This window comes from Euprymna scolopes, chromosome 7, assembly GCF_053919585.1.
Source record: "Euprymna scolopes isolate OS-2025 chromosome 7, ASM5391958v1, whole genome shotgun sequence".
NCBI classification, from domain to species: domain Eukaryota; kingdom Metazoa; phylum Mollusca; class Cephalopoda; order Sepiida; family Sepiolidae; genus Euprymna; species Euprymna scolopes.
In genome coordinates this window covers 23,700,630-23,713,257 of record NC_136488.1, presented here as the reverse complement: position 1 = coordinate 23,713,257, position 12,628 = coordinate 23,700,630, and the positions used below count along the sequence as shown (strand labels likewise).

The 12,628-nt window shown below is 34.0% G+C and overlaps 1 protein-coding gene across 2 annotated transcripts in view; it reads left to right on the top strand.

Annotated features, from left to right (window-relative positions):
- Positions 1-12,628, top strand: part of LOC145279644 (putative peptidyl-tRNA hydrolase 2) — a 34,064-nt gene that overhangs the window by 9,598 nt on the left and 11,838 nt on the right. Inside the window, exons 1-2 of one of the 2 annotated variants that reach the window (XM_080130873.1) lie at positions 11,627-11,745; positions 12,250-12,404. In XM_080130873.1, coding sequence (XP_079986999.1) covers positions 12,279-12,404 — 126 coding nt within the window. In that variant the 5' untranslated portion in view covers positions 11,627-11,745; positions 12,250-12,278. Of the gene's footprint in view, positions 1-11,626; positions 11,746-12,249; positions 12,405-12,628 lie in introns of those variants that run through there. The other variant, XM_080130874.1, reaches the window with a different exon arrangement.

Sequence of the window (12,628 nt, the reverse complement as noted above, 5' to 3'; positions counted from 1 at the left end):
TATTGATCAATACGTAATGCAAACTGACTTTGAAATCTAGTAGGTGATGCCCTTTTCTCTTCCGTACAAACGTTGTGAGCCTATCTTTGCTCTATCGTTATTTTTATGGCAAGTGCTTGACTGAGCTCCAATCTATGGTGCCCCCATTGTGAAATTTTCACAAAAATATTTTACTAGCTACAACCATTAATATACAGTTTCCTCCACTCCCTAACTGTGCCTAAATCTAAAAGCAGATTTCATGAATAAAACTTTTTTCCAAGAACTGCCCGCCTATGGAACACTGTTCCGCTGGTCTGCTTCTCTGTTGTATACAACATGGTAGCCTTCAAATCCAATGTAAACAAGTTCTTGTGTAGCCATTCCCATAAATAATCAAATTCTACCCAATTTTCACCATTAATGATTACTACACTACCACCTTACATTCATTAATCCTTATCCTTGAGTGGCCTTCGAGCCTTGATAAGTAGTGACTCCCAAGTAGAAAATTTTCTTTTTTAAATAGCACTTTTTTTTTTTAAATAGCATTTTTTTTTTTTTTTTAAATAGCATTAGTTTAATTAATACAAAGAATTGAGCCAGTAAAAAGACATACCATACTGGTTCATACAAATTTACATTTTAATTTTTTGTAAGAAAATATTTACATCTTTGGAAAGAATTCAATGAAGAAATATTTTGTTAAAAAAAATCAGTTTACTTTCATTTTACCCCAAAAGGTCATTTCAACAACATACCTCTACAGAATCGAATCGCGTTGACTCAACGGTGAAATTATGGAAGAAGTTAAACAGTCCAAGTACTTTGGTTCAACCTTCAAGGCAGATGAGTCAGATGAAAGATGAGATTTTCATTTGAATTGGTCAAGCGCAGGTTGCTTTCTATCATCTTTAAAAGCAACTTCAGTCTCGCCAACGGATCAAATGTTCCACCTAAACCCCACATCTATGAAGCTCTTGTCCAAACTATTTTACTCTATGGATGCAAAACTTAGCTCCAATGCAAGGAGGATCTTCACAGGTTCAAAGTTTTTGACCTCTACTGCCTTCATCACATTCTTTGACTGAGACTCTCTGACAGGATTCCCAATACCATAATACATGCCAGGTGTGATATTCTAAACATTGAACCATCTCTGCTCAAAAGACTATGCTGGTTTGGGCACCTCCTTCAACAACTGTCAGATGAGTTCACTTGCCAACTGGTAGCTCCGAATACATTTGCCAGCTGGAAAAAATGAAGAGGTGGGCAACCTAAAACCTGGCTGTCAGCAGTCAAAGCAAATTTTGTGGGTGTTTCTGGCCCAAGAATCTTAGGTGTTTTATTACTGGAATCGAAAGTGACTAATTCCTGCAGAGGACTTATCCGACATGGGTGGGCTGTGCTAGTGCGAGATGTGGTGAATTTTTCTGGAGCTTGTTCAACTCGGACCAGGTGAATGCCACTATAGATACCCCCAATTGAGTAATTGCTGCTGAAACATAAAAGTCTACTGTGAATTAGAGGTCATAGCACATTTATATTATCAATTTATTTTTTAATTCTTATTAGAATTTTGAACATATTAGGTAAAATTTCCATGAACAGAGTTTCTTTCTAAGAACACATCTGTAGAACACCTTATCACAGGACTGCTTCCCTGCAGTCTACAACATGGTCATCTTCAAATCCAATGGCAACAAATACTTGTCATAAACTGTCCTAAGTAATCAAATTTTGTTTTTTTCTATCCCTTGATTTTCAATCCTCATATAATATTCTTCATCATTCAACTAACAAGACATCTCATTAACCTTTATCCTTGAATGGTTTTTGGTCTCCATAAATTTTGACTCATTAATTTGAAAAAAAGAAAAAATGGGCAATGAGTGAATTTGAGAAGGCTCTGGGAATTCAATTTTTTAATCAATTTTTTTATGAACTAAACTTAAAGAATTCAGTTAAAATCATATTAATATGTGATGAAAAAACTAAAAAAAAAACAAAACATGAATCACTTTTTTTGTTGTAATTGAACAATTGTTATCAAATCTGACTCTTTTAGCACTGAACCTGCCTCCATTTTAATTGACTTGATATAAGATTTTCAGATCGCAATTAAATCACTATTTGAAATACCTGCCCTGGACAAGGTCATAATACCGAGACATCCCATATATAGGCGCAAGATGTCAAATTCCAAAATACTTTAAAACCATCAAAATCATGTTACTATGATGAAAACTTTGAAAATAAGATTTAGTTTTTGATGTTGAGCCCTATTATAGGGTCTTAAAATGATCACTGTTTGAAGAACCTATTAAAGTTATTTGCCTATGATTTCAACCCCATCAAGCTCATTATTTCATGCTTCCTTTAAGGACACTATAAATATTATCCACTTGGTACCACTCTGCTTATGTAGAGAATCCGTCCAACCAAATTTCATGTTCCTTAGTCTAATAAGCTAAAAGTAGTTAACACACGTCTCATGTATAGATTCCACAACAAAATCACAGTGCAGAGCTTTGCCAAGGCCGAACAAAAAGCGTTGTTGATTTGATGAGTCAATAATTGAACCGTTTCTCTTGATTTCTGTATTATTGGCAATGATTCAGAAATGTTGTTTCAAAGGAGGAGGGAGGGCAGTTGATTGGCTTTGATTAGTCATGTGAAACGGTTTTGAACTATTGCAGCTTAACAAAAAAAATATCCAGTGTTTGTTTTTCAAAATAAGTGCAATTTTAAATAATCATTATTTTCATGATAAATGCTCATCTGAGCTCCAATCTATGATCCCGCTGTCCTGACTTTCACGAAAAACACTCATCTAGCTAAAACCACTATCAATAATTTCCCCCACTCTTTATTTGTGCCTAAACGTAGATTCCATGAACAAAGTTTCTTTCTTAGAACTGCACGCCTGTGGAACTCTGTTCCGTTTTCCTGCTTTCCAACTGACTACAATATGGCTGTCTTCAAGTCCAACATAAACAAATTCTTGATGAGCCATCATTTTAAGTAATCCAATTTACCAAATTTCCACTACTAACGATTACAACATTTTCTCATTGGCTACTGTACACTCATTAATGCTTATTCTCGAGTGGCCCTCGGGCCTTAATAAGTGGTGGGTCTTTTGTAAAAAAGGCGGGGGGACCTTTACGGTGTACCTGCTTGTCATGGAATGAAGATGTTATATTCCAAAAATCATGAAAATTGATCAAGTAGTTTTTAAGAAAATAAAATTTTACGATTTTTAGCGATTAAGTATTTTTAGCAGTCATTAATGAGCCTTTTCTTCTGGAGAGTTTATCAAGGGTGGGGTTATATAAACTGCCCTTTCTAAAAAAAATATCTTATTTTGTATATTTTATTTGTTTTTCAAACCTTTCACAATTTTCTCGTTATGTTAAATTGTTTTATATCATACTTTTTTCATCTTTCTAACATTCTGTTAGGAAAAGAAATAGCCAAATTGAGTTGTCTGCCCTTGAATTCAGTCAATATGATAACTGGTTTCTCTTGCATCAAACAAGTCCTAAAATTTGATTTTTCTATATAAATAAAACATGTATATATGTGTGTATGTCTGTATGAATATATTTAACCAATAAACTCTGAAATTAACAGGAAATAGTAATCATGCACCAAGGATGGTTTAACAAGTAAAATCTTTGTTTGACTGGATGAATAACACATACAGAAATATGTCGGTAAGTTGAAATGCAAAATGTTCATTTCAATTTGCCGATATTTTTCTATTACTTCTGCATATTGTAATGATTCGGAACATGGAAGACGAATAAAAAACAGTTAATAAGGCTTTATTTATCTAGAATCAAAGGTACGCTTGCTGAAATAGAAGGATGAAAAATAGCGAAAAGTTTACACAAAGTAACAATGCTAATATGACATTTGTAGAGGAGGGAACCGGATGGCCTGCTTGTGTTATTGACGATCCCGTTCCCAATATGTATGTTTGATGACTTGAATGGTAGAAGGATTGAAAAGCAAAAGGTCGTATAATGACAATGGAAACATGCCGGTATATACCAGTGAAAGAATGCAGATTTATTTACATGAGAAATATTAAGAATACAGATAGAAAGAATGAGAGTTCGTTACTTGATAGCTGCGAGAGGCTGACTGACTAGTCAGGGGCACTGTTGGTGGCCGATGCCACCAACAGGAGCGACTCTTCGTTACATGTTGACTGCTCAAGAGTTCAGCGGAAAAGAGAAACAAATATGAGAAACAGGAAGTCACGTGGCTGTGTCACTCTTCGGTTATCAGAGTTAAGTGGCGACATACATTCGTCCTAAGTGGAAAGAGTTCAAGGAGGGGTTATGAAATAATATACAAAGGTTCAAGTTCAAAGATCTCTTTTTTCCTAGATGATAGGAATGGATACGTTGTCTAAGGATGAGTTCCAAGAGGTTCTTAGGTTATCGAGCATTGTATCAGCCTGTGAGGTTTCACAAGGTTCTTCGGATACACCCGATTCAAATGAGGTTGTAGAGATGGAGTCTCCGTTGAGATAAGTCATTAATATTAGGTGCTACATTTTGTGGTTTTAGGGCAAGTTGATGCAGCAACACTGTTTCCTCCCTTCTAGTTGGAAGTCTAACATGAGCATATTGAGGGTTGCATTCTAGCAATTCAACTTTGTTGACAAAAAGTTCATGCTTAGATGACTGTACGTTACATTTCATCAGGATTCAAAAGCTAACTGGGAAGAGAGGTACTAGATGTTGATTTCCGATTGCACTGGAATATTTGCTCGTGAGGTGTAGCATTAGTGGCAGTACACAATGACTAACAAATGGAATGCAAGGCATCGGACAAAACTGATTCCCAATGAGAAATCGACAGTCTTCGCTACTTCAATGCCAGCAATATCGTTTTCCATAATGTGGCATTTAGTCATTCTACCTGGCCATTTCCCTGCGGGTTATAGGCAGTTGTATTGCCTGAATGACAATAAAATGTGTAGGTCTCGTAAACTGGTTGAAGTAGTCGAGAAGCAAACCACTTATCTTTCCCTGGACGGTATATTACATCAAATGTAAGGACTGATAGTTCAATTCTCCAGCGTTCTACTTTCTTATTCTTTATTTTGAGTGTTTCAGGTCATACATGGAAGCTACAGAGCATTGGTCTGTAATAAATTTAAAGGCGGAACCGATAAAGTATTGATGCCATTTATGCACTGCTTCGATGATAGCAAGTGCTTCTTTTTTGACCAAAGAGTAATGTTGCTTGCTGATTAAAAAAGATTGGGGGAAAAAAAGCAACTTGGCGGCCATTCTGATTGAGAGTGGCAATCAGGGCCATGCTCGTAGCATCGGTTTCTATGATAAGGGGTATGTTGGGATCAATTGTTGTAAGTGAAGCGTGCTCGAGTTCTTCTTTGAGGTTGGTGAAATCTGCTAAGCAGGGTTCAGGTAGAGGGAAGACTTGGTTTTGTGCTAGCCGTCAAATTTTATCTGAGAAACGAGGAATCCATTGAGCGTAATATGAAAATATTCCGACAACCCGTTGTTGTGATTTCACATCTTATGATGATGGAGGTAGATATCTCAAAGCACAGAAGCATTCAGGATCTAGTTTTACAACTCCAAATGACAGTTCATACCCTAAGAGAGTGACTTTCTCAGTTTGCATAATGCTCTTGTTTTTATTGAAACTTATGCTGTACTTCATGGCAACATCTAAAAAACGATTAAGGTTTTCATGTTTCATCATATTACGGCCGCATATAATGATGTTATCAACATACGCAAAAGTGTTGACAATCTTCTTGCATTTTATTAGATTGTCTATCGATTTTTGGAAACCTGATATACCATTTGTTATGCCAAATGAAATACGGCAGAATTAATATAGAGGCTTCAAAAGCTGTGAATTTCTTGTATTTGTATTTGATGATACGCATTCTGCAAGTTCAATGTAGTAAAAATGGAATAGCGAGTGATTTTCTGAACTATTTCATCAATTCTTGGTAAAGAATAAGCATCAAGGTATGTGAATTGGTTGATGTTTGACTATAGTCAATGACAAGACGCTTCTTGTGTTGATTATAAGATTGAACATACGTTTATAAAACTTAAAACACATATTCGTCAACAGTTTTAAAGCTTATTTTTCTGAATATGTTCTTCTGTTTCAGACATATTCTTTTTTGCAAATCATTTTTTTTTTACTCTTTTTTTTTTCTCTCTGGTGCTACCAGATCAGGTTGTCTGAAGATACTGGCTTTCTGACTTAAAACACACTAAACATTGATGTTATTGTTTTTTTTTTCTTTTGCAAAACTCAATCATGTTCTGCAAAGTCAAAAATAAAAACAATTTTCCTCTATAAAACAACCAAACCAAACGTTATGAATAAATATTTGAAGATATAAAAAAAAAACTTGAAGCATGAAAACATTTTCCAACATTACTAGATTCAGCATTAAATAATCCAAAATTGTCGATATGCTGTCAAAACAAAAGCCAAATCTTTTTTCTCATTAATTTTTTTTTTTTTTGACATCTTTTTTTCACATTCTCATGACTCTTTTAAAAATTGCCTCCAGTTTCATTTTTGTCTTTCTCCTTTCCCTCATATCGCCTTCTCCCTCTCTTATGTTGTCTTGATGAGTGAGAATAAAGAAGGAAAGAAATACAGCAGCCAATATAATTGTTTGAGGCCACACCTTCCTTTCTTTGCCCAGTGACGTTAAGAGAAAGAATCAGAAAGCAGATCATACTATTATTCACCTTGCCTTCTATTCTCACTATTGTAATGTGAGTTTCTTTTGATATTTTTCAAAGTCCTTGATTTTGTTTATTTCTTTATCCTTACTGTTCCAAACCCAATCAATATTTTTAAAAATATTATATATTGAATCTGCTCATCGTGTCACAATAGACATCAAGACAATTATTTTAAAGTATTATAAATAATAGACTGTACAGTTTGATTGGAACCGACAACAAGCAGGTCCATTTCTAATTGGGGCTTAAATCTAGATGGGAGAGGAAAAAAGAAAAAATAGGATGGGTGGGTGGGGGTTAAAGAGTAAGATGAATGCAATTTGGAGGAGGTCAGGGACAAAAAGAAAAAATTGGGGGGGGGGGGGCGAGCATCTTGGAAGTTTCCTATTGGAAGGAGGGGGGGCATTTACTCAACTAGCTAAGAAATAAGACTTGGGGCTGGGGTCTGACAGGATCAAGACTACATGCACCATGCTCAAGCAAGGCACACATACTCAAACTTGACTCCTCTGCATATACACAAGTTTGTTACTTTTTTTATCTTTCGAAAACCATGGAATGTAATCCTTTTCTATCACATCTGATCTTGACATTCAATTAGCGCTTGAAGAATCTGATCAGATCCTGAGCAGCAAAAGATTCAACCTTTTGGTTTTCATTCAATCATGACGTCCACACCACCATTCGTGCTACGACCAGGATTGCAAGAAACACCATCTATCTCTCACTGTCCCACGGCAGCCCAACGTTGTGGATGACATAGAATATGTTCAGCGGGCAAGGATGTTTGGGATTAGTATGAGCTGTCATCTCGTTGACTGTAAACAAAAAGTGAATAATGATCTCAATTAATCTCAAGTTCTTTGTTCTTTAAGGACAGATAAGCACTTGAACTCATTCCTGGACCTGATAAAACTTTGGCATAGAATAAGAATTGCATTAACTTGTAGCATGGTCCCTTACTAATAAGAATGGTAACAAAATCTGTAAGATTCTATGTACTTTGATGATCCATTGTTTTTGTTTGTGATTCTCTCCCTGGCATTACCATTATTGTTGTTTGCTGCTAATGTTATTACTGGTTAATTGCTTTGTTGATTGTTTCTTGATTAGATCTAAAAGAAATAAACATTATACCTGTTGTGATAGTAGCAATTGGCTTAATAAAAAAAAAATCTTCAGAAATAGAAGCAATCCCTGGAAGACCAAGCTGTAATGAAATACAAATAGCAGCCATAAAGGGAACAGCATCTATTCTTAAAAGAGCCCTCGGATATAAATTTAAATCATAACAGAATCAAGTGTTAGCTTCAGGAGGGAGTCTCCTGATCTCTTAAAACTTACTGAAGTAAAATAAAAAAATAAAAAAATATAGGAAAAGATGTACAATTTTGCTTTTGGTTGTAAAAAGGGTTTCTTTTTATTTCTTATCTTTTTCTTTCTTTTTTATTTATGTGAACACACAAACAAGATTCAGTTGTTGCTCAACTATCTGCACAAACTTGTATATATGTTTGCAGGTGGTGAACAAATTGCTGCCTCTCTGCCTGGCTTTAACATAAACTTATAGTCATCTCTTACTTCGCTGTTCCATGTTCTCTCTGTTTATTATTTTTTTCTCTGTCTGACTATCTTTCCCACCATATTGCTTGCATCATGGTTTCTTCTGCATTAATTTCAATGCTGATATTTTTGCTAATATCAGTTCTTTTAACAAATGTCTTATTGATCATTGATTTGTCATAATCCAAGTTCTGATACAAAATTTCATTTCCAAAATTTATTATCAAATTGCATTTTAATAATTCATTTTTTATTTTTCATGGTTTTGGGTTTCGGCCGATGGGAGTTGCGGGTCTCAAAAAGCTGAAAGTGTTCAACTTATAGTGTCTCTGCCGAATTCTGCAAATCTTCCGGCACCATTTTGTCTCCAATACTCAAATTAAACTGCGATGCAGGAGCACCCACTCCCCCACCCAACCTCTTTTAAGAAATTGACTTTGTTGGTTTGACCACACTACATGCTGCAATCCAGAAGAGTTCATTCACGAAGTAGTAGCTCCAAAACCATTTCAAGTTTGATGAAGATGTCCAGCAGGCCAACTGAAGATGTGGTTACACACCATCAAAGCCAATGTCAAATCTAGCTCAGGTCCACAGTGTTCACTACTGGTCCCAGGAATTACTGCCCATCACTATCTTAGCCACTACATACCCTCATGTGTGGTCTGCATTCATCTGGGATGCTGTGTGTTCTATGTGACGACCCAATTGAACCCATCCTGAGTGAATGTTACCTCAAGTTTGCTTTGGGGTCTTTTGTCTATAATTTATGCTTATTTATTTCCTTATGCTACAAACTAATGACTAGATTAATAAATTATTGAAACCATTCTTTTTATATATATTCATGTATAATATGACACAATCACGTTGACACACCGATTCTTGGCAGATCACCAAAGTTAAGCAACATTGAGCTTGGCCAGTACCAGATGGGTGACCATTTGAGAAGGTGAGGCACTGTATGTACTGCGAGGTAGAATACCAGATTCAGAAACTGGCGTGGTCTATCCTTCTCTTGAGAGTACATGGGACTCTCTTAAGCTGTGGTAGGCACCCTTCTAGTGATGGCATCATGATAAAAAATACCCTTGATTGCTCTGGCGAAGCGTCAAGTATTTAGTTACAGACAAGATTCGAATTACACTACAAACTCATGTAGTGAATTCAATCTCGGCTACAGCCGCGCTGGGCAGGGGGTGGAGGTATGTATAATACAAATTTTGAAACTTACATTTAATTTCGTGCAAACATGAATTTTAGCTTGCAAGAAATGGAAGAGATGTTGGATATTTTGAATAAAATTTGATAGTTTACATCATATGCAAGTTTCTAGAATATTTGCGATAATAAATTGCTGGAATTTTGAAGATATTCTTTAGTACAGAATGAAATTTCTATATTAATAAAATTGTGCAACCACTTCTCGTTTATGTATGCATTTCTTGTCTCTATGTAACTTCCACATAATTTATAAAAATTATTATTAATCAAAATTTACTGAAATATAAGAGATATCATAAAATGAAATTTTAAATATTCAATTTAAAAATATGAAATTAAATCCATCAACATGCATTTCGATTTCTTTGTAAACAAGTTAGCCATTTTCATCTTTTTAATATTTGAAAAAAAAAAAAAAGCAAAGAATTATTTTGTGACTATTTTAAATTTGAAAGGAATTTAGAAATTGAATAGAAAGTCATTTCTGGCTTTAAAGTTTTTAGTAAATCCTTGTGTGAACTTATTGAAAGTTTTGAAAATTTATTTAGATACAATAATTTCATAGATTAAAACAATACCTTAACAAAATTGATGTACAATTTGGTATGATTAATAATTTAGTGACTTTAAGATACTGTTATAATCAAATTTTACTTGGAAGATCTTATTAAAATAAAATATAATTTAAGAAAAAATAGAACGGTGTAGTTAAAAAAAAAAGAAAAAAAGTTAAGTAACACGATTCCAAGGTATTTGATCAATATAAATTTCTGACTATTAAGAGATGTGAATGTGATTCACGTTAGTAAACCTACTGTACGTCATTCCTGATAATTTTCAAAGCTTATATTTTCTTTTATGGAAATCGCTCGACAAGACATGAAACCACTTGATGTAATGAGCTTAAAAAAAACAGGTACTATTTCAAGGTCAAAATCTAGCCCATATTAAGTGTTAGATGAATCTGTGCCATCAATGTTTACACATCAATGTACAAAATCCAAATGCAAAAACGTGTTTGTACACATATCGTCTGCGCATACACTATGCTAAATAAAAACAAATAATTATATTTTGGACCAATCAGAAAACTTTCTGAATTTATTTAAAATGGTTATTCTGGGAGCTACCCAAACCATTTAAAAGCCAGATTGTTCTTCAATAAACCAGTGGAACCCAGTCAACTTGAATCTGCAGATTTATGTCGCTGGCGCCTCACTATTGGCGTTCATCTCTACATTTCCTTTCACTCATGTACACAGACCTTAACAAACACACACACACACACGACTTACCATCTGTCAATCTGTTAAACCTTATTCATTAAAATATTCCTAAACTTTATCACTGAACCATTTCTAATATAATAAACAAAAGAACAATGACTTTTAAAAACTGCTTTCAATGAATTATAATTTATTTTGAGCAGAGAAGTATTGAATACAATTTTCCTAACCCCTGAAACTTATGGCTCTTCTAATGTCTCAGCTAATGAACCTCCTTGTTTTTACGAGAGCTTTAAAAACTCATTCTGTTTTCTTATTGCTGTTAACCTTCCATTTTAATCATATATAAATTATCTCTTTTGTGAATATATGCCTTCTTTACTTATTTTGTTTTGTTTATCGTATGACAATGTCTCTTGTTTTTCTCACATTTGATTATAAACCCTGAAAACTTTTTCACTGAAAATATTTCTCTGAATCTGACTTATCCTAAAAATACTTATCCCATTACAAATCATCATAAAGTATAAGTCCAAAACTGACCTCCTCCCCTAAAACCGGTGAACGAAATCCCATAACTGGTAACTTTCATCCCTATAAATCCAACCCAGAAAGCATTAATTCTTCTCCCTTTGTCAGAAACATTACTCATGGAATGTGAGGAGTAAAGTCCAAATAAGGGAAGCAAGAGTTACAAATAAAAAAAAATAAAATAGAATGAAGGTATAATAACACTAAAAACTAATCCAGTTATTTGATTAGAAAATCTGCCCCCCCCCCTCACACACACTAAAAAACAGTTAAAATCTACATACTACTAAAATTCGGTGGATCTTGTTTGTTTGCCTCCATTGCACATAGTGATTATGACATCACAAAGACATGGTATCATTTACTAAAACAAGTGGGAAGACATTTTATAATGTAATGTCATCCATTAAAGAGTGTGGAATACCTCAGGAAGATCCATCCTATGATATCCTAAAGTAACTTTTAGTAACAGCAATATTTAACTTAATTGAGAATATTAATTACATCCATTTTAAGCATTTGTATTGAATAGTATCTGTCTGCCATATTTTGTTATGAAAATACTGCATGTAAACACATTTTTAGTTTCTTTGATGCATAAAATATTTTATGTTCATCATAATTTTTAAGAATTTAATTTTTTTATCTTTAAAGTTTTTTTTTTTAATTTGAACTTTAAATATAAATTATTTTGATAAGAAATAAAAGCCAGATTTTGTTCCAGCTGTGAACTGTATTATATTTTCTTGTAGATCATAAAAGTTTATTTCTTTAATCCTATTTTACAAAAATAAACTTTTAAGGTTAAGGTGAACAAAACGGCAAACAGATGTAGTCAATTATACAAATGTAATGTCTGTAAAAAATCTTAAAAACTTTGGATTCAAAATAAACGTCCTTTTTGTGAAATTTACTAATAAAAACTGATTTATTTTTCTCATAAAAATATCTTCTTTCAGAAATTGTAGTCATTTACAAGTGGTTATCCATGGATGGTGCAGCCAGTACAAGTAGGGAGGATACTCCCGAGTCGGGGACTCTTCTTGATCAACCCAAAGAATCCTTAGTGCAGGTTCTATTGACTCTTGGTTTCTCTCGAGAGGAAGCTGCAGAAGTAAGTAGTTTTATTTAAAATAGTAAAATTCAGTATATTACATTCCTGCCTTGGCACTAATCGTTTTTTGTTAAGTGAAAGTTGCTATTGTTTATTCAAAATGATTGATGTTGCATTAACAACAGCAGACATTAATTAGTTTAATTTGTAATGTAAAAGAAAAAAAAAAAAGATATAGGAGGCACTGAAAATAAACCAGAAAAAACTTCTATTAGAGCTCCATT